Source organism: Bos indicus, chromosome 11 (genome assembly GCF_029378745.1).
Source record: "Bos indicus isolate NIAB-ARS_2022 breed Sahiwal x Tharparkar chromosome 11, NIAB-ARS_B.indTharparkar_mat_pri_1.0, whole genome shotgun sequence".
Classification (NCBI taxonomy): Eukaryota; Metazoa; Chordata; class Mammalia; order Artiodactyla; family Bovidae; genus Bos; species Bos indicus.
In genome coordinates, this window is record NC_091770.1 from 82,577,831 (window position 1) to 82,599,749 (window position 21,919).

The following is a 21,919-nucleotide window of genomic DNA, read 5'->3' on the forward strand; positions in this document are numbered from 1 at the left end:
TGCCTCCAGTTTTCAGCAGCCTCATCTACTTACCCACAGGTGCCATGCTGTTGTTTAGCTGCTAAGTTGTGTCTGACTCTCTGTGACCCCCATGAACTGTAGCCCTCCAGCTTCTCTGTCCATGGGATTTCCCAGGCAAGAATACTGAAGTGGGTTTGCCATTCCTTCCTCCAGGGGATCTTCCCAACCCAGGGAGCGAATCTGTGCCTCCTGCGTTGCAGGCGGATTCTTTTTACCACTGAGCCACCAGTGCTGTACAGACACGGTAGTGTGTGTGTCTTGATAGGAAAAATTTTGGGAAGCATAGACTGTTTGAAGCGCCCTGGTTTTGAAATGAAACATTTCTCTCTTGAACTGTGTGATTCAGGAGCCTCAGCTTATATAGCTTTTTAAATTTCTTTTCATGAATGTTAATAAATTTTTTCTTGTTGACAAAACAATACACGTTCTCAGTAAAAGTTTCAGAAACTAAGAATGAGCAAAAAGTAAAAAATAAAGATAAGCACATCATCCAGAGATGAGTAAGACTAACATTTCATGATCTGTTCTTTCAGATGTTTTTTTCTCTAAGTATTTTTACTGTAGATATGTTCTATGGAAGTAAAATGTTTTATAATCTACTTTCTTCATTTAAAGATTGTTTAAGTCGTCTAGGTTGAAGTTCAAGAAGAATTTCCTGAAGTATCTTTTTAAATTATTATTTTTTTTTAACTGGATAACTTCCTGTGTTAGGACATAGTTCTCCCAGCTACCCACATTATGCAGAAGTGCCCATGTATTGGGTCTCTGAGCAGTAAGTACCTCAGTGTTGTACTTGATTTCACCAGCAGGGTAGAACATTCAGTAGGCCTCTGTGCAGATAATTGTGTGTAACAGATAGCATATTATTGTTACCTGTCTTTGCCAATGGAGTTATTGGTTTATAGATTTTTATTTTGGTAATGTTTTTCTGGTTTTGCACTGGAGTAGTGCTGGTCTCAAAATATGAGTTGTCAAGTGTTCCCTTTTTTCTGTAAGACTTTGCGTTCAGTTCTGTTCAGTCACTCAGTCGTGTCCGACTCTGCGTCCCCATGGATGGCAGCACACCGGGTTCCCTGTCCATCACCAGCTCCCGGAGTTTACCCAAACTCATGTCCATTGAGTCGGTGATGCCATCCAACCATCTCATCCTCTGTCGTCCCCTTCTCCTCCTGCCTTCAATCTTTACCAGCATCAGGGTCTTTTCCAATGAGTCAGCTCTTCGCATCAGGTAGCCAAAGTATTGGAGCTTCAGCTTCAGCATCAGTCCTTCCAATGAACACCCAGGACTGATCCATCTCCTTTAGGATGGACTGGTTGGATCTCCTCGCAGTCCAAGGGACTCCCAAGAGTCTAGCATTAATTCTTAGGTGCTCAGCTTTCCTTATAGTCCAACTCTCAAATCCATATGTGACTACTGGAAAAAACCATAGCCTTGACGGACCTTTGTTGACAAAATAATGTCTCTGCTTTTTAACATGCTGTTTAGGTTGGTCATAACTTTTCTTCTAAGGAGTAAGCGTCTTTTAATTTCATGGCAGCAATTACCATCTGCAGTGATTTTGGAGCCCCCCAAAATAAAGTCTGACACTGTTTCCACTCTTTCCCCATCTATTTGCCATGAAGTGATGGGACCGGATGCCATGATCTTCGTTTTCTGAATGTTGAGCTTTAAGCCAACTTTTTCACTCTCCTCTTTCACTTTCATCAAAAGGCTCTTCAGTTCTTCTTCACTTGCTGCCATATGGGTGTTGTCATCTGCATATATAAGGTTATTGATATTTCTCCCGGCAGTTCCAGTTTGTGCTTCGTTCAGCCCAGCATTTCTCATGATGTACTCTGCATATAAGTAAAATAAGCAGGGTGACAATAATAGAGCCTTGACGTACTCCTTTTCCTATTTGGAACCAGTCTGTTGTTCCATGTCCAGTTCTAACTGTTTGTTGCTTCTTAACCTGCCTAAAGATTTCTTAGGAGGCAGGTAAGGTGGTCTGGTATTCCTATCTTTTTAACAATTTTCCACAGCTTGTTGTGATCCACACAAAGGATTTGGCATAGTCAATAAAGCAGAAATAGATGTTTTTCTGGAACTGTCTTGCTTTTTCGATGATCCAGTGGATGTTGACAGTTTGATCTCTGGTTCTGCGTTTTCCAAAACCAGCTTGAACATCTGGAAGTTCACAGTTCATGTATTGCTGAAGCTTGGCTTGGAGAATTTTGAGCATTACTTTACTAGCGTGTAGAATTGGAATTAATTTCTTAATGTTTGGTAGAATTCACTAGTGAAACTAGAGTTTTGTGGGTAGGTTTTTATTGATAATTCTTAATTAGAATTTGAAAATAGATATAAGGCTTTTAAAAATTTAAATTTCCTCTTTTTTTTATTCCCATCTTTTATGGAATTTCCCTCTATATTTTACCATATATTGGCATAAAGTTTTAATGTTTCTTTATTACCTTTTATTTTATGTCAGATCTGTAGTGATGTTCCTCTTTTATTCTTGATACTGGTAATTTGTGTTTTCTTTTTTCTTGGTCAGTGAAGCCAGATTTTTATCAGTTTACTAATATTCAATAAAAATAGGTTTATGGTTTAGTTTTCTATTCTCCTGATTTTTGCTCTATTTCCTTTCTTCTGACTGTGAGATTTAATTTGCTCATATTTGTCTAGATGGAAGATGGAAGTTTAGATCATTGACTTCAAATCTTTTTTCTTCTGTAAGCGTTTAAGCTTGTTCTAATATAAACATTTTTATTATTTAATTCTCTTGGGATTGAAGAACATATTTGATATGATTTTAACCTTTTAAATTTATTAAGGTTTGATTTATGCATAGCATATTGTCTGTCTTCAAAATAATTCTGTCTTCAGGATTTGATTATTGCATATGGGGTGCAGATATTGAATATAGTGGTGTATAAGTGTTAATTACATTGAATTGAGTGTCAGAGCTGTTCACACTTTTATATATACTAATTTTCTGTCTAGTTGTTCTATCAGTTCCTGAGAGAAGGTTGACATTTCCAAATATGATTGCATATTTGTTTGTCTTACCTTTAGTTTTATCCATCTTTATGTATTGATATTTAGGGGTTCTAGTTTTTAGGTATCTGCAGGTATTATTTTGTTGTCTTGAGGAAATGGCTCCTTTATTGTGATGGAATGTCCCTTTCTATTTGCAGGAATACTCTTTGTCTAATATTATTCTATTTTGTCTAATATTATTACAGTTGAGTTCTGTTTTGTCTGATATTATAGTTGCTCTTGCTTTTTTATGATCAGCATTTGTATGACATATCTTTATCTCCTCTTTTCCTCATTTATGATTAGCATTTGCATGACATAGCTCTATTACCTCTTTTGCATTTATCTGTGTATTTATTAAATGTACATCTCTTGGTCTTGTAGAAATCATATAACTTGAGTCATGCTTATTTTTTCAGTCTGACAATTTCTGTCATTTAATTGTGATGTTTAGGACATTTACATTTAATGTAGTTACTGAGCTGGTTGGGGTTTACTGTCTTATTTTTCTTTTTTTAATTAATTTTTAAAATATAAATTTATTTATTTTAATTGGAGGCTAATTACTTTACAATATTGTATTGGTTTTGCCACACATCAAGATGAATCCTCCACGGGTGTACACATGTTCCCCATCCTGAACCCCTCTCCCACCTCCCTCCCCATACCATCCCTCTGGGTCATCCCAGTGCATCAGCGCCAAGCATCCTGTATCATGCATCGAACCTGGTCTGGCGATTTGTTTCATATATGATATTATACATGTTTCAATGCCATTCTCCCAAATCATCCCACCCTTGTCCTCTCCCACAGAGTCCAAAAGACTGTTCTGTACATCTGTGTCTCTTTTGCTGTCTCGCATACAGGGTTATCGTTACCATCTTTCTAAATTCTATATACATGCGTTAGTATACTGTATTGGTGTTTTTTTTTCTGGCTTACTTCACTCTGTATAATGGGCTCCAGTTTCATCCACCTCATTAGAACTGATTCAAATGTATTCTTTTCAATGGCTGAGTAATACTCCATTGTGTATATGTATCACAGCTCTCTTATCCTTTCGTCTGCTGATGGACATCTAGGTTGCTTCCATGTCCTGGCTATTATAAACCATGCTGCGATGAACATTGGGGTACACATGTCTCTTTCACTTCTGGTTTCCTTGGTGTGTATGCCCAACAGTGGGATTGCTGGGTCATATGGCAGTTCTATTTACAGTTTTTTAAGGAATCTCCACACTGTTCTCCATAGTGGCTGTACTAGTTTGCATTCCCACCAACAGTGTAAGAGGGTTCCCTTTTCTCAGCACCCTCTCCAGCATTTATTATTTGTAGACTTTTGGATCGCAGCCATTCTGGCTGGCATGAGATGGTACCTCATTGTGGTTTTGATTTGCATTTCTCTGATAATGAGTCATGGTGAGCATCTTTTCATGTGTTAGCCATCTGTATGTCTTCTTTGGAGAAATGTCTGTTTAGTTCTTTGGCCCATTTTTTTGACTGGGTCATTTATTTTTCTGGAATTGAGCTGCAGGAGTTGCTTGTATATTTTTGAGATTAATTCTTTGTTAGTTTCTTCATTTGCTATTATTTTCTCCCATTCTGAAGGCTGTCTTTTCACCTTGCTTATAGTTTCCTTTGTTGTGCAGAAGCTTTTAAGTTTAATTAGGTCCCATTTGTTTAATTTTGCTTTTATTTCCAATATTCTGGGAGGTGGGTCATAGAGGATCCTGCTGTGATGTATGTCGGAGAGTGTTTTGCCTATGTTCTACTCCAGGAGTTGTAGAGTTTCTGGTCTTATGTTTAGATCTTTAATCCATTTTGAGTTTATTTTTGTGTATGGTGTTAGAAAGTGTTCTAGTTTCATTCTTTTACAAGTGGTTGACCAGTTTTCCCAGCACCACTTGTTAAAGAGATTGTCTTTTCTCCATTGTATATTCTTGCCTCCTTTGTCAAAGATAAGGTGGCCATAGGTGCATGCATTTATCTATGGGCTTTGTATTTTGTTCCATTGATCTATATTTCTGTCTTTGTGCCAGTACCACACTGTCTTGATGACTGTGGCTTTGTAGTAGAGCCTGAAGTCAGGCAGGTTGATTCCTCCAGTTCCATTCTTCTTTCTCAAGATTGCTTTGACTATTCAAGGTTTTTTGTATTTCCATACAAATTGTGAAATTTGTTCTAGCTCTGTGAAAAATACCGTTGGTAGCTTGATAGGGATTGCATTGAACCTATAGATTGCTTTGGGTAGTATACTCATTTTCACTATATTGATTCTTCCAATTCATGAACACGGTATATTTCTCCATCTGTTAGTGTCCTCTTTGATTTCTTTCACCAGTGTTTTATAGTTTTCTGTATATAGGTCTTTAGTTTCTTTAGGTAGATATATTCCTAAATATTTTATTCTTTTAATTGCAATGGCGAATGGAATTGTTTCCTTAATTTCTCTTTCTATTTTCTCATTATTAGTGTATAGGAATGCAAGGGATTTCTGTGTGTTGATTTCATATCCTGCCACTTTACTGTATTCATTGATTAGTTCTAATAATTTTCTAGTGGAGTCTTTAGGGTTTTCTATGTAGATGATCATGTCATCTGCAAACAGTGAGAGTTTTACTTCTTGTTTTCCAATTTGGATTCCTTTTATTTCTTTTTCTGCTCTGATTGCTGTGGCCAAAACTTCCACTTTCACTTCCAAAAGTGAATAGTAGTGGTGAGAGTGGGCACCCTTGTCTTGTTCCTGACTTTAGAGGAAATGCTTTCAATTTTTCACCATTGAGGATAATGTTTGCTGTGGGTTTGTCATGTATAGCTTTTATTATGTTGAGGTATGTTCCTTCTATTCCTGCTTTCTGGAGAGTTTTTATCATAAATGTATGTTGAATTTTGTCAAAGGCTTTCTCTGAATCTATTGAGATAATCATATGGCTTTTTTCAATTTGTTAATGTGGTGTATTACATTGATTTATTTGTGGATATTGAAGAATCCTTGCATCCCTGGGATAAACCCCACTTGGTCATGATATATGATCTTTTTAATGTGTTGTTGGATTCTGATTGCTAGTATTTTGTTAAGGATTTTTGCATCTATGTTCATCAGTGATATTGGCCTGTAGTTTTCTTTTTTTGTGGCATCTTTGTCAGGTTTTGTTATTAAGGTAATGGTGGACTCATAGAATGAGTTTGGAAGTTTACCTTCCTCTGCAATTTTCTGGAAGAGTTTGAGTAGGAAAGGTGTTAGCTCTCCCCTAAATTTTTGGTAAAATTCAACTGTGAAGCCGTCTGGACCTGGGCTTTTGTTTGCTGGAAGATTTCTGATTATAGTTTCAATTTCCATGCTTGTGATGGGTCTGTTAAGATTTTCTATTTCTTCCTGGTTCAGTTTTGGAAAGTTGTACTTTTCTAAGAATTTGTCCATTTCTTCCATGTTGTCCATTTTATTGGCATATACTTGCTGATAGTAGTCTCTTATGATCCTTTATATTTCTGTGTTGTCTGTTGTGATCTCTCCATTTTCATTTCGAATTTAATTGATTTGATTTTTCTCCCTTTGTTTCTTGATGAGTCTGGCTAATGGTTTGTCAATTTTATTTATCCTCTCAAAGAACCAGCTTTTGTCTTTGTTGATTTTTGCTATGGTCTCTTTTGTTTCTTTTGCATTTATTTCTGCCCTAATTTTTAAGATTTCTTTCCTTCTACTAACCCTGGGGTTCTTCATTTCTTCCTTTTCTAGTTGCTTTAGGTGTAGCGTTAGGTTATTTATTTGACTTTTTTCTTGTTTCTTGAGGTATGCCTCTATTGCTATGAACCTTCCCCTTAGCACTGCTTTTACAGTGTCCCACAGGTTTTGGGTTGTGTTTTCATTTTCATTCATTTCTATGCATGTTTTGATTTCTTTTTTGATTTCTTCTGTGATTTGTTGGTTATTCAGCAGCGTGTTGTTCAGCCTCCATATGTTGGAATTTTTAATAGTTTTTCTCCTGTAATTGAGATCTAATCTTACTGCATTGTGGTCAGAAAAGATGCTTGGAATGATTTCAATTTTTTTGAATTTACCAAGGCTAGATTTGTGGCCCAGGACGTGATCTGTCCTGGAGAAGGTTCCATGTGCACTTGAGAAAAAGGTGAAATTCATTGTTTGGGATGAAATGTCCTATAGATATCAATTAGGTCTAACTGGTCTATTGTATCATTTAATGTTTATGTTTCCTTGTTAATTTTCTGTTTAGTTGATCTATCCATAGGTGTGAGTCGGGTATTAAAGTCTCCCACTATTATTGTGTTATTGTTAATTTCCCCTTTCATACTTGTTAGCATTTGTCTTACATATTGTGGTGTTCCTATGTTGGGTGCATGTATATTTATAATTGTTATATCTTCTTCTTGGATTGATCCTTTGATCATTATGTAGTGTTTTTCTTTGTCTCTTTTCACAGCCTTTGTTTTAAAGTCTATTTTATCTGATATGAGTATTGCTACTCCTGCTTTCTTTTGGTCCCTATTTGCATGGAATATCTTTTTCCAGCCCTTCACTTTCAGTCTGTATGTGTCCCTTGTTTTGAGGTGGGTCTCTTGTAGACAACATATATAGGGGTCTTGTTTTTGTATTCATTCAGCCAATCTTTGTCTTTTGGTTGGGGCATTCAACCCATTTACGTTTAAGGTAATTATTGATAAGTATGGTCCCTTTGCCATTTACTTTATTGTTTTGGGTTCAAGTTTATACACCCTTTTTGTGTTTCCTGTCTAGAGAAGATCCTTTAGCATTTGTTGGAGAGCTGGTTTGGTGGTGCTGAATTCTCTCAGCTTTTGCTTGTCTATAAAGCTTTTGATTTCTCCTTCATATTTGAATGAGATCCTTGCTGGGTACTGTAATCTGGGCTATAGGTTATTTTCTTTCATCACTTTAAGTATATCCTGCCTTTCCCTCCTGGCCTGAAGAGTTTCTGTTGAAAGATCAGCTGTTATCCTTATGGGAATACCCTTGTGTGTTATTTGTTGTTTTTCCCTTGCTGCTTTTAATATTTGTTCTTTGTGTTTGATCTTTGTTAATTTGATTAATATGTGTCTTGGGGTGTTTCACCTTGGGTTTATCCTGTTTGGGACTCTCTGGGTTTCTTGGACTTGGGTGATTATTTCCTTCCCCGTTTCAGGGAAGTTTTCAACTATTATCTCCTCAAGTATTTTCTTATGGTCTTTCTTTTTGTCTTCTTCTTCTGGGACCCCTATGATTTGAATGTTGGGGCATTTAACATTGTCCCAGAGGTCTCTGAGATTGTCCTCATTCCTTTTAACTTGTTTTTCTTTTTCCTCACTGATTCATTTATTTCTACCATTGTGTCTTCTAATTCACTAATCCTATCTTCTGTCTCCATTATTCTACTATTTGTTCCCTCCAGAGTGTTTTTGATCTCATTTATTGCATTATTCATTATATATTGTGTCTTATTTTTCTATTTGTCCTATCTCTTCTCTGTTCCTTTTAGCATTTGTTCTGGGATTTACAATGTACATTTAAAAATTAATTATACAGTGTGTATCTCTTCCCTCCTACTCCTTTGTACTGTTTTCTAACTTTTTAAATAAATGTTAAACCTACAGTATATTATTAATTTTTTGTCATGTAACTAAGGAATTAAACAAGGATGGATCTCTCATTTTTTCTTCTATTTTCCACCTCTATTATTTTTAACTTTTTCTTTTTGTGAAAGTTTCCATTTGGTAGTGTTTCTCTTCAACTTGAAGACCTTATTTAATATTTCTTGTAATGCAGGTCTGTTGATCTGAGACCATTTTTGATTTTTGCCTTCATTTTTGTAAAATATCTTCTCTGGATATAGAATTCCAGGTTGATTGTTTTTTTTCTTTCAGCTCTTTAAAGAGGTCATTGTATTGTTTTGATGAGACGTTAACAGCCGTTTCTATTACTGTTTTCCTGTAGGTAATGTCTCTCTTTTCCAGCTGCTTCTGAGATTTTCTCTTTATCACTGATTTTAGAAATTTGACTATCATTGTTCCAGGAAGGGGGACCTCTTCCAGGGCCCAAAACTGGGCTCTTGTCGAACACTCGGAAATGAATCGTCCGAGGAGACACATGTGCTGACAAAGCGAGAGATTTTATTGGGAAAGGGCGCCCAGGTGGAGAGCAGGAGGGTAAGGGAACCCAGGAGAACAGCTCTGTCACATGGCTTGCAGTCTCGGGTGTTTTGGTGATGGAATTAGTTTCCGGGTGGTTTTTAGCCAGTCATTCTGACTCAGACTCCTTCCTGGTGGTGCATGCCTTGTTCAGCCAAGATGGATGCCAGAGAGAAGGATTCTGGGACGTGGTTGGACATGTGGTGTCTCATTTTGACCTTTACCAAACTCTTTGGTTGGTGGAGGCTTATTAGTTCCATGTTCCTTACCAGGACCTCCTGTGGTAAAACAACTCCATGCAAATAGTTACTATGGTGTCTGGCCAGGGTGGGTGGTTTCAGTCAGTGTGCTTCCTCTAACAATATGACTTGACTTCATTTTTCTACTTTATCTTCCTGTAGGTCCATTAAGCCTCTAAGATCAGTGGATTTGTAGATTTCATCACATTTACAATTTTATGGATGTTATTTAAAATTCAAATAAAGTTTTCTAACTCAGTCTCTTTCCCCTCTTCTGGCACTTATAGATTGGTTGTGATTATTCCACTGGTTACTGATATTCTATTAATTTTTTCAGTTTTCCCCTCTCTTTTTTAATTTGTGTAGTTTATTTTGTGAAGTTTTCAAGGTATCAGTTTAAACTTTTTTTTTTTCCTCTACAGTGCTTAATGTGCTTTTAAGTCCATCCAATGAATTTTTCATTTCAGGTATTACCTTTTTCATTTCAGTAATTGGGCATTTTATAGTTTCCATCAGATTCTTTTTGATTCCCTATTTATTCGCTTTGTTTATACTTTTTTTTTGTATCCCAAAATATGTTTTAATAGCTATTTTGAAGTCCTTGTCTGCTTATTCCTCGATAAGTTTTATTTCTGGGTATATTTCTATTGACAGGTTTCTTTTTTTTTTCATGATATGCGTTATGCTTTCCTGCTTCACATACTTTGCAACTTTAGATTATATGCTCAACATTATGGGTGCTGTGTTATAGAGTGTCTGGTATTTGTTATCTTTTCTTAAGGGTATTGCATTTTGTTTTGGGAAGTTAATTTCTTTGTGGATTGGCTTAATTTTTTAAGACTTATCAGTGTTGTAGGATATGCTTTACAATAGCTTTTATTTTAGGGTTAGATCAGTTATCAGTTCTACTTTAAGATGAGGCCTGTCCAGGATCTCTTAGAAATGCTCAAAGTGTTCAGTGAAGTCTCTCCACTGTGGCTGCTGCTGCTGCTGATGCTAAGTCGCTTCAGTTGTGTCCGACTCTGCGAGACCCCATAGACGGCAGTGCACCAGGCTCTGCCGTTCCTGGGGTTCTCCAGGCAAGAACACTGGAGTGGGTTGCCATTTCCTTCTCCATCCACTGTGGCTAGCTGGAACTTATTACCATTTCAGATCCTCCCTAAGATCTGCTAGTTGTTCTCCCTCTAATAACTCATCCTCTCCAAGTGTGTACAAAGTTGTGTTTGCCCAGAAACCCAGGGATTCCTCTCTGCATACTTTGAGCGTTCCTTTTCTGCCTTACCCACTTTCGTCTGGAAGGTTGCCTTGCAGATTCTAGTCAGCTTGGTAGCTCCAAACTCTAACCTTCATCGCAGTTCAGTTAGACTTCCATGTCCTGTCTGAGGTCTGTCTTCATACACCTAGTGGAGAAAGTGCTTCCTGGCAGAGAGCGAGGGCGAGCCTGGGGCTCACCTCATCCGTTTCCCTTTCTCCCTGTCATCACATCTTGTTCTGCTTGTAATAAACCATCTGAAAATAGTTCTTTGCCATATTTTATTTTTATACTGGGAGGCCTAATCTGAAACTAGTTACTCTGGTTTTTTTTTTTCCGTTTTAATTACAAAAGCAGTACATAATTGTAGCAAATTCAAATAATGAAATCGAAAAGTAACAAGATTGTATTATCTTAATTTGCATTCTTCATAGAATGTGAACCCCATTTTATTTATCTATTTCCCTATTTGTGGAAATTTACATGGTGTACTGTGGCTTATTTTTTTCTTTCTCTTCTTATCTTTGTCCCCTTCCCCTTGTAACAATGCTGGAAAAGACATCCTGTTTGTCCCTGGGTATAGTATTCAAAGTGTAGCTACTGCCATGTTTCCTTCCTGAAAGTTATACTTTATACAACCAGGTCAAAGGTATGAATGAAGCCATTCTTTTTCCATTATCAGCACCATGAGTGAAAATGAAGTCGCTCAGTCGTCTCTGACTCTTTGCGACCCCATAGACTGTAGCCTACCAGACTTCTCAGTCCATGGGATTTTCCAGACAAGAGTACTGGAGTGGGTTGTCATTTCCTTCTCCAGGGGATCTTCCTGACCAAGGGATCTAACACAGGTCTCCCGCATTGTAGGCAGACGCTTTACCCTCTGAGCCACCAGGGAAGCCTGAGCTTGTTAAGAGTACCTGATAAAAAAGTCCTATCCAGGTTGGAGACAGTCCCTTAAATTATGTCTTTTTCCAGTCCTGGTTGCAGGTCATGAGACATCTGATCTTCATCCAAAGATAGATTACTGAGATAAGCTTCAGAAACAAACTTAGGGTGTTCTTTAAGAATTCAATTAAATTTTACATTAATATCACATAACAGCAAAGAACTATCCACGAAATGAGTCTTACTACCTCCATTGGTAGACCTCCATTAACAAACTGGGATTTAACATTTATTAAAGCATCTTTTTCTCCCTAAAATTACCCTCATTTTAATCAAATATAACCAAATTAAGTGCTTACAAATCAAATAATTATAAATTAAACAATAAATTCCAGGTTCATGTGAACTAGGAAATATTCAGTAATAAATACCTGATATTAATGTTTGTTTGTTGACCTATCTAATATAGAGATGTCTTAGAGTAATTAACAGTAAGTATAATATTTTTACTGTACCTAGGTTTAATATAAGTTAAATATTATACCTGTTACGAGTTTGTCAACAAGGACATTACCTCGAGTGAAGAAACTTCTAAAAAAAAATGTAAATGAGGTGAGCTTTTATATAAACTCGATTAAGAATAATTATTCTTTAGAAATATCTATCTAAAATAGTCTCTCCAGATTGGTGTAACTTAAATTTCTAAGGGTTGTGCCAAGTGTGCTAAGTGTTGGAAGTCTATTGAGGAGTTAGGTCATTTCCAAATAAAATAAGACTTTGAAACATTTACTACTAAACACTAATTTCCTTTTACAGAGAAACTAAAGAAATTTGGGACTATAAATGAAAAATGTTTGGTGCCATCCTAAAACGTTCTAAGAAAGCAAGGGTTTTAGAAATTATCACTGGTATTTATGCTCACCAATCTATAAAATGCTAATATAAAAGTTCTTGGTTGCTAAAGGAAAGTAGGAAGTGTGTTTTCAGTAAAAAAAAAAAAAAAGTATGAAAAAATACTAAAAAGAGTTATGCATGATCAGGATTTTCTAAAATTGGATTACAAACAGACAAAAAAAAAAAAAAAAAAAGGAAAGATCAGTTCTCCCAGCAGAAAAAAGAAAAACAGACAAAAAAACAAAAAAAAGGAAAGATCAGTTCTCCCAGCAGAAAAAAATAAAATTGGATTACAATTAGTTAGATAAATGGATTTTGTTAGAAATGACACAGCCATTAGAAAACTGGTTAGTCGACTAGGTCCAAGATGACAGAGCTGACTTTCACTAGACCTTGAGCCTTGGTATTTACACCTGTTGTGACATATCAGCAAGCAATGATACACGCATCAACATTGACTAAATCTGACCAAATGTTCTAAACCCTTTTAATTGATCTTTTCGATAAAACTTCCTAAATAGAATTCTTTTCAAGTTCTTTTGACCTCTAGCTAACTTTGGGGTGCTTCAGAAGACCCCTGAAACATCCCAAAGGGAGATATTAAACTGTGTTTATTTGGTTGGTTAAATTACATGAAAAAGATTATCAAATGAGTAATAAATCCACTCATGTTATAATGTATGGTAAAATTACTAATACAGATATCCTAGAAATTATATGAAGTTCTTAATATTTTGATATGTCCTGGTATTCTAATGAAAAACCTGATGACTTCACAAAAGTTAACAAAGGACTGAATGAACCAGCAAATATGTTTATAACTTTTATGGTTTCTATCTGAAAAATTACAGGTTTGAATCTTGTGTTTTCTGGGAGTAGGGGAAATCCTTCCTCTCAAACTAATTATGAAAATAATTTGGTAAAATTATATGTTATAAACAAAACAATTATATTTTCTCTCTGACTCCTCCAGAAATTTGAAACTCTTAGGTTTCCAGTAAGTTTATCACATGAGCTAGGAAGGTTATCTCACTAACCGGTTCAAATCAGTACTATAAGGTACCCATTTTCTAAAATATCATCAGGTTAGCAGGGGGGAAAAAAGCATCTCATTTCTAATTTGCATATCTTTATTTATTAAGTAAAACATGTTAAGTGGCTATTTTGTGTGTGTGTGTGTATATGTGAATAGTTAGATCATATCCTTTTGTCTATATTCCTCTTGGATTACTTGACTTTTCTTTATTGACTGTGTCCTTATTTGACTATTCTCTTATTATTTCTATATTATAGTATGAATGTTATCCTTTGTCATTTGTTGCAGATATTTTTCCAAATCCATTTGCCTTTTACATTTGTTATGTCTTATTTTCACAGAGTTTTTTTTTTTTTTTTTGTGGGGAGTGGTAGCCACTCTTGTCATTCTTTTTTTCCTTTATAGCTTCAAACTTTCTTATGCTTTAGAACTTCCTTTTTCTAGGACTGTAGTTTTTCTCATATGTGCGAACATTTAGATAATTAACTCCTCTGCGTGTCTTCTAGTCCTGCTAGTTTGTTCTTGCTCACTGGTTCTTGATGTCAGAGTCAGAGAATGTTTGGGAGACTGTGTTCATTGAACCCTTGGTGATCGCCCCATGGTCACACGCAGCCGTTGGACAGCATCACTGAGAATAAAGCCCAGGGTTCCTTATTTTCAGTTCTTCCCCTTTTCCATTTCTAATTTGGGTACATGAGCACTGGACTGCAGTGTGCTTCTTCAGCCCCGGGGTGCTGTTGTGTACCAGCAGAGTATGAGGCGCTGGTGATAAAGTTATGAACAGAATGGACACAGCATCTAACGTTGTGGAATTAATAGTTTAATGCACAAGGCAGACGGTGAGAAGTAGACATATATACTGATTTGGGATAAGGGCTGTGAAAGACATGAAATCATTGGAATGGAGGAGAACAGTGGAGCCTTGAGGCTGCTGAGACAGGGCAGTTGGAGAACGCTGCCTGAGCAAGTGAGATTTACATGGCGATGTGAAAGATGGAAAGGAGCCCAGGACGGGTTCAGGGGAAGAGAGTTCCAGGCCAAGTGGATGGAAGCTCTGAGGTCGAGGCAAGCTCAGCAGCTGGTTCTGGATGAGAGCAGGTATAAACGGCTTCTCCAGGAATGGGGTAATTGTCAGATTTTTGAATACTTTCAGAAAACTCCATTGACACTGGCTTTGTAAAAATCTGTGCTGTTCATTCATCTCTAAAACCATACAGAATGCTGGCAAAATCTGGTGATACCATCTTCATTTTCATATTGTTAGGTGAAATTTTATCTTGTAGTGAAAACCTATCTTTATTTGGGTGAGAACACATGCTGAGTTTTCTGGAGCGGCTGGTTATAACTGGAAGTGATAGTAAAAACAAATTCCCTTCAGATGGGGCTTATTTCAGACAGATACAGAATATTGTACGTAAATCTGTTTATCTTCCTATAAAAATGAAATAAGAGGAAAGATCTGTTATCACAGGTAAAACAGAAATAATGGAAAATGTTGCGGTGTTTGTTTAGCACATTAATATTTTTCAGACATTAAATTGTCCTCTTGCTCGTGTTCCTATAACATCTGCGAGTATATGGGTCTCGGAGTCTTGTGTTGTTATCATTCTGTGTGTAAATTCACTTACAGGTTTCATAATTTTTTTTTAAAGCTATGTGAGGACAGAGAAGTGACTTTTTTTTTCAGTTTATTGTCATCTTAAAAATTGCTTTTCCAAAGTGTATGCAGTTCTTTGTTAGGCTTAAAATTCACTAGACCCTCCTGTATTCAAGGGCCTCTCTTGGATTTTTTAGTATGCTTTTCACCTTTTGAAAAATAGAATGAAGAAACTCAAGGAAGTCGTGTATATTTTTCCCATGAACAGAACATATTTTACGTATATTGTAGAGATAAGAGGGAGGTTTGAATTCTATAATATTCCTCTTTTAGGTGGAAGAAAGACTTCAGTTATATAATTCATGTTTAATTGTTAGTCCCTAAGGACTGGTAAACCCTTACCATTATTATAGATTTTTCTTGGGCTTTGCTCATTAGTGAAACATCTTGTTCCAGGTCCTGGGATGGCACTGTCGAGTAAGACCTTGTCTCAGAGACTTGTGGGGAAAACACTCATGTAAACACATTGTCTGATGCGATAAACGCTGAGGGACTTTTGTGGAGCATATTTGGGGGCACAGTTTTGATAAGTGTCAAAGAAGGAAGAGGTGACAGTTTGTTACCACAGATGGTTGTCACCAACAAGAAGCCTTTGAATAGCATTGGAGATGAACCTTCTAGGGAGAAACAGCAGTGTGTGTGAAGGTTACAGACTGGAGCCGCATGGTTTGTGCGCCGGTGGTTGTGCTGCTGGTGAGCTCCAAGGTGGATGATGGAGGAAGGGGTGGGAGGTGAATGGGAAAACCCTGAGGGGACCTTTGGTGAAGGGCCATTCACATCTGTGAGGGAGTTTGGACTTGATTTTGTTGGAAATGGACAAGCACCAGGGATTTTAAAGGAGCAGAAGGATGGGCTCTGTTCACCTTTCTTTTTGACAAAGATAACTTGGGATACAGTTGAGGAAAGGTTAGAAGGGAAGAGCCTGAAGTTGGGGAGACCTGTAGGAGGCTGTTACGAGAGTCTAAGCCAGAGATGATGAGCCTGAATTGGGATATTAGCAGAGGAAGAGAGAAAAGGTGAAACATTTCAGAAGCACTTCCGAGGCAGTAATCCTCAGGCTAAATCCAGGCTCTGGCTGAGGGATTGTGAGCTCTAATGAAGCCAACACTGTTGGGGGAGCGGCAAGCTGAGATTCTGGCCTTTGTTTGTATCCTGACTCCTGGCGTCACCTGGAGTCTCCTAATTATTTGGAGTTTTTGTTGGTCAAGGCAAGGCACTGGTCCTTCCTGCTTCTTCAGTTCTGGGATTCTATGGGGAAATGGAAGCAAAGGAAACAGCAGAAACCTCAAACCAACCTAATGCAGTTCAGAGCTGCACTGCCCCTTTTTCTTTTGCAGCTGGTAGCCTTTCTATTATTGTACTGAAAAATTTGAAACAGAAGAAAAAATCAGGTGTTGGATTAGTAAGGTGTTGATTCTCCAAGTTTTATAATTGTGTGATGGAGAACAAACAGTTCTTGATTCCCTTGCCTAATATGTATTTTTTCTCTTTCTAATACTGTGTTGATATAATTTCCCTTTGTTTTTCTTCAGCATCTGTATTTGAAATAACATATTTAAAAGATAAAATACGTATCTAAAAGATTGGCAGTTGAAATTTTCTTTTATTTTTGCTTTTGGAGGAACTTAGCTCCCTGGATTGGAATCATTTTCTGCCCATATTCTATGCTCTTGATCTCTCTTAATTTCATAAGTATTTTGAGGGATATCATTCGTGGGCCTTTACCTGATGAGGACACGCTCAGCATTCAGTAGACCACTGGGTCAGTAGACTTCATTCTCAAGTAAGTGGGGCAAAGCTTGTCATGGTTTACTTTTGCCCCTCTTCCTTGAAGTGGCTTTTTGGGAGCTGTTCTTTTCTCCTGAATGGTTGTGTTAGAGACCTTTAGGAAATGATGTCATACTTGAATATTCTTCTTGCTGCAGAAACTGTATGTTAACTATCTTTATAATGTTAAAAGCACTTCCTTTTTCATTCTAGTTCCAAAAGACCCAAAACCACAGTGGAGGCGTGTGGCTTGGAGTTACGACTGCACCCTGCTGGCCTATGCTGAAAGCATGGGAACTGTGAGGGTGTTTGATCTCATGGGAAGTGAGCTCTTTGTTATTACTCCGGTATGTACATACCCATACCCAAAAAACTGCCTTTTATGTATAGGTACTTGAATGAATGAGTGAATGTGATGAAAGAGGAAATATACATCAGGATAATAAGCTGTGGAGTTAAGATCTTAGATCTAGTTAGAGAGCTGTTCATGAAATATGTCTTCTTTGTATTTTGAAATGCACTATGCAGACATCAGTTCAGTTCAGTCGCTCAGTTGTGTGTGATTCTTTGTAACCCCATGGATTGCAGTATGCCAGGCTTCCCTGTCCATCACCAACTCCCAGAGCTTACTCAAACTAATCTACCATTATTACAAGATGGTAGTAAGTAAGTACTAAATTAGAGGTGTTCAGTTCAGTTGCTCAGTCGTGTCCGACTCTTTGAGACCCCATGAATCGCAGCATGCCAGGCCTCCTTGTCCATCACCAGCTCCCGGAGTTCACTCAAACTCATGTCCATCGAGTCAGTGATGCCATCCAACCGTCTCATCCTCTGTTGTCCCCTTCTCCTGCTGCCCCCAATCCCTCCCAGCATCAGAGTCTTTTCCAATGCGAAGAGTCAACTCTTCGCATGAGGTGGCCAAAGTATTGGAGTTTCAGCTTTAGCATCAGTCCTTCCAATGAACACCCAGGACTGATCTCCTTTAGAATGGATTGGTTGTAGAAAGTGGTAATAAAGTTCCAGTGAAGGAAAGAAGTCAATGGGCCATTGGAACAGAACAGAACCAGCCTGAGAGGAGTTAGAATTTGTTACCATAAAAAGGTAGAAATTGAGATGGAGGGTGAAGAAAAAAAAATTAATGGTGGTAGTAACTTACATTTGTGTAGTGCTTTGTGTTTCATTAAGGACTGATGTATATTCATGTGTAATTTTCACAACACCCTTTGAGTAGACTGGGTGCATAGTATCCTCATTTTACGGTTTAGAGAGCTTAAACTGTGAGGAAGTAAAATGACTTTTCCCCTGGTAATCCAGTTAATTAGTGTCTCTTAGGAATTCAGTGCTTTCTTTTTTTTTTTTTTTAACTTTGTATCCTCCTTCCTCAAGTGAACAGGATACAGGGGCAGGAAGAACGGTGGTCCTAATTCTGGCTGCATTTTAGAATCACCTGTGAAGCTTTATAAAGAACGGAAAATGAAACAAAACAAATTATTGGATTTCCCAGGCTACACCTAGAGAAAGTCTGACTTAATTGATCTGAATGGGACCCTAAAGATAATGTTTCAGGTCTTTCAACTGATTCTAGTGAGCAGCTGGGAGTGAGAACCAAGGATATAGAAAATGGTTTTTGTTAAAAAATGAGTGGAAACACTTGAAAAAGTACACTGTACTCATGTTATAGAAGTTCTGGGGAACCAAGCAAAGAAGGTTGAATTATTATTTTCCAGAGTAGCACTGTTTGTGCTAAGTCACTTCAGTTGTGTCTGACTCTTTGTGACCCTATGGACTGTAGCCTGTCAGACTCTTCTGTCCATATGATTCTCTAGGCAAGAATACTGGAATGGTTTGCCATGCCCTCCTCCAGGGGATCTTCCCGACCCAGAGATTGAACCCACGTCTCTTACATCTCCTGCATTGACATCGGGTTCTTTACCACGAGTGCCACCTGGGAAGCCCTAACACTGTTCAATAGAAATTTAATCTGAGCTGTAAATGTGATCACATGTAATGTAAAATTTTTTAGTAACATTAAGTTCAACAGGTGAAATTAATTTTATTTAACATATCCAAAATGATTGCATGTTGAAATGACTGTAAAAATTATCAGTGGAATATTTCACATTATTTCTTTGGTACTAAGTCTTTGAAATTTGGTGTGTCTTTTTATGTTTTTAGCTTGTCTCTCTTTGTATCTATCAGATGTTCCATAGCCACATGTGGCTACACTGTTGATATTTTATTGAGTGGTTTTAGACAGTGAGGGTCCACTCAGGGTGGTGAATGTGATTCCTGAGGTGCACAAGCCTCCAGATCTTTAGCAAATATAGCCTGATATTTAGCTGATGGAAAAAGGCTGGCATTGAGTGACTGTTTTAAGAGTCCTTCCCTTTAAATTGCTGATTAGACAAATGGAAATAACTGGAGACTGCTTTCCTCTTCTGTCTTTCTTTTTAATGTAACACTGGTTACGACTGGCAGTGGAAATTAACATTTGAGAGCTTATATCTGAATTCCGTATCTTAAAATTCTTTGAGGCTGAATGATAGGATTAGTTTTGTTTTTTTTTTTAATTTGTCTCCCCTTATTTTTCAATGGAAATATAGTCAAAACAGAAATTCAGTTACTAAGTGAACATCTCACCCAAAGAGGATGCTGTGGTTGGGAGGGCTGGTCTAGAGTTGGATGTGTAGTTCTGGGCACTTTGGCTTAGGTGATTCTTCATATACAATCAGTTCTGGGGCTATCTTAAGGTATGCCTTGCAAGGCCAGTGTCTTGAATAGCCTTCCATTATACATGTGGTAACCTATATCTAGTATTTTTTAGTGACTTAATTTCTCTCTTCCATAGGCATCTAGTTTAGCAGGCGATTTGAGCTATGCCATTGCTGGGCTGATATTTTTAGAATATAAAGCAAGTGCACAATGGTCTGCAGAACTCTTGGTCATCAATTACCGAGGAGAACTTAGAAGCTACCTTGTAAGGTAAAAATACACTTTATTTGAGATGCCCTGTTTGAAATAATGTTTACTTCCTTGCTTTAGTGTTAGATTTTGGTGCTTTTTTTTTTTTTCTTTCAGCATTTTATTATGAAAAATTGCAAATAGAAAGGTTGATTTACTATATAGCACAGGGAGCCTTTAGTCAGTGTCTTGTAACACCCTGTGATGGAAAATAATCTGAAAAATAATATATGTGTATTACTGAACTACTTCACTGTGTACCTGAAACATTGTAAGTCAACTATACTTCAGTAAAATATGTATGTTAAGGAAAAAAGGGGAGATAAATTCATTCACACTTAAGAGAAATGCTTTGTTAAATAAACCTGTATATAATTTTAAAAAGGTTGAAAGAATTTTGTAGTAAGCTCTCATATACCTCCACTTAAATTCTGCTTAGCATTTTGCTGTATCTACTGTGTCATATTTCTATCTAGTTCTCTGGCCATTAATCAGTCCTATTTTTTATGTATTTCAGAGTCAGTACTTATTATTTTAGTATAGTGATAGTGAAGTTGCTCAGTCGTGTCTGACTCTTTGTGAACGCGTAGACAGTAGCCTACCAGGCTTCTCCGTCCGTGGGATTTTCCAGGCAAGAATACTGGAGTGGGTTGCCATGCATATTTTAGTATGCATATGATTAATTAAAGTTCAGAATGTACTTAACGGTTTTCTTTCGATCGAGAAAATTTGCATGCAGTGAAATGCGCAGATCTGAACTGTACCAGCCAGTGAATTACGACAAATGCATACACTTGTGCAATTCAAAGCCCTGTCCAGATACAGACACTACCATCAAGCAAGAAAGTTCCCTCATGCCTCTTCTTTTTGTCCATACCCACCCTCAGAGGAACTGCTATTTATAATTTTTCTTCATCATAGATTAGTTTTGCCTGTCCTAGTGATTTACATTAACAGACTCATAGAGTATGTACTCTTTTTGTTAAGGTCTCTTTCATTCAGCGTATCTTGAGACTCGTCCTTATTTGTATACGCATCAGTAGTTTATTCTTTTTATGGCTGCTTAGTACTTCATTGTATGACTATCTAGTCTTAGTTAGGGTTGTTATAACAAAATACCATAACTGGGTGGCTTAGCAATAACAGAAATCTATTTCTGACAGTTCTGGAGGCTGGATGTCTGAGATCAGGGTTCCAGCCTGGTCAGGTTCTGGTGAGAGCTCTTTGTTGGGTGCAGACTGCCCACTTCTCCTTATATCCACACATGATAGAGAGACAGCTAGTTAGCTCTCTAACCTCTTCTTACAAAGACACTAAACCCATTTTGACCTAATAGTTCCCAAAGATCCCATCTCCAGATATCATCACATTGATATTAGGGTCTTAAATGAATTTGAGGGGATACAAGCTTTCAATCTGTGGGGATCACAAATCCTCAGTCCATAGCACTCTTGATCTGTTTATCCCTTCTTCTATTGATGGAGCTCTCAGTTTCCAGTTTTATAAATAAAACAGCTGTGACCACTCTTGTGTAAGTCTTTATGGATAAATGCTTTCATTTCTCTTGGGTTAGTATCTTTGAGTGGAATTCCTGAGTCATAGGGTGGATATAGTTTGTTTTTTGTACGAAATTGCCAGACTTTTTTCAGAGTGGGTATAGCATTCATAGTCCTACTAATAATTTTTCAAAGTTCTGGTGGTTTTACATCCTCAGCAATATTTAAGGATATAAATTTGGTGGTGTCTGTCTTTATAATTATAGACATTTTAATGGGTATTTAGTGGCATTTCATTGTGGTTTAATGGTATTTATTTCTTACTTACCTTCTTGAATTTAGTGTTGGAACACATCAGAGCTATCAGGAGAGCCACTGTTTCAGCTTCAGCAGTCATTATCCTCATGGAATCAACACAGCTATTTACCATCCCAGGCATAGGTAAGCAGCCGTTTGCTCTCATATTTAGTGGAGTATTAAAGTGGATGTAGAAGCCTTGGCGCAGTTTCAGAGGGAAGAAATTGTCCGTTCTGATTTTTATTTTGGCTTCAT

General features: G+C 37.3%; 1 protein-coding gene across 2 annotated transcripts in view; it reads left to right on the forward strand.

Moving 5' to 3' along the window:
* NBAS (NBAS subunit of NRZ tethering complex) overlaps positions 1-21,919 on the forward strand; it is a 333,473-nt gene that overhangs the window by 17,172 nt on the left and 294,382 nt on the right. The window contains exons 1-4 of one of the 2 annotated variants that reach the window (XM_070799115.1): positions 12,150-12,168; positions 17,124-17,257; positions 19,759-19,892; positions 21,710-21,808. In XM_070799115.1, coding sequence (XP_070655216.1) covers positions 17,201-17,257; positions 19,759-19,892; positions 21,710-21,808 — 290 coding nt within the window. In that variant the 5' untranslated portion in view covers positions 12,150-12,168; positions 17,124-17,200. Of the gene's footprint in view, positions 1-12,149; positions 12,169-17,123; positions 17,258-19,758; positions 19,893-21,709; positions 21,809-21,919 lie in introns of those variants that run through there. The other variant, XM_019970679.2, reaches the window with a different exon arrangement.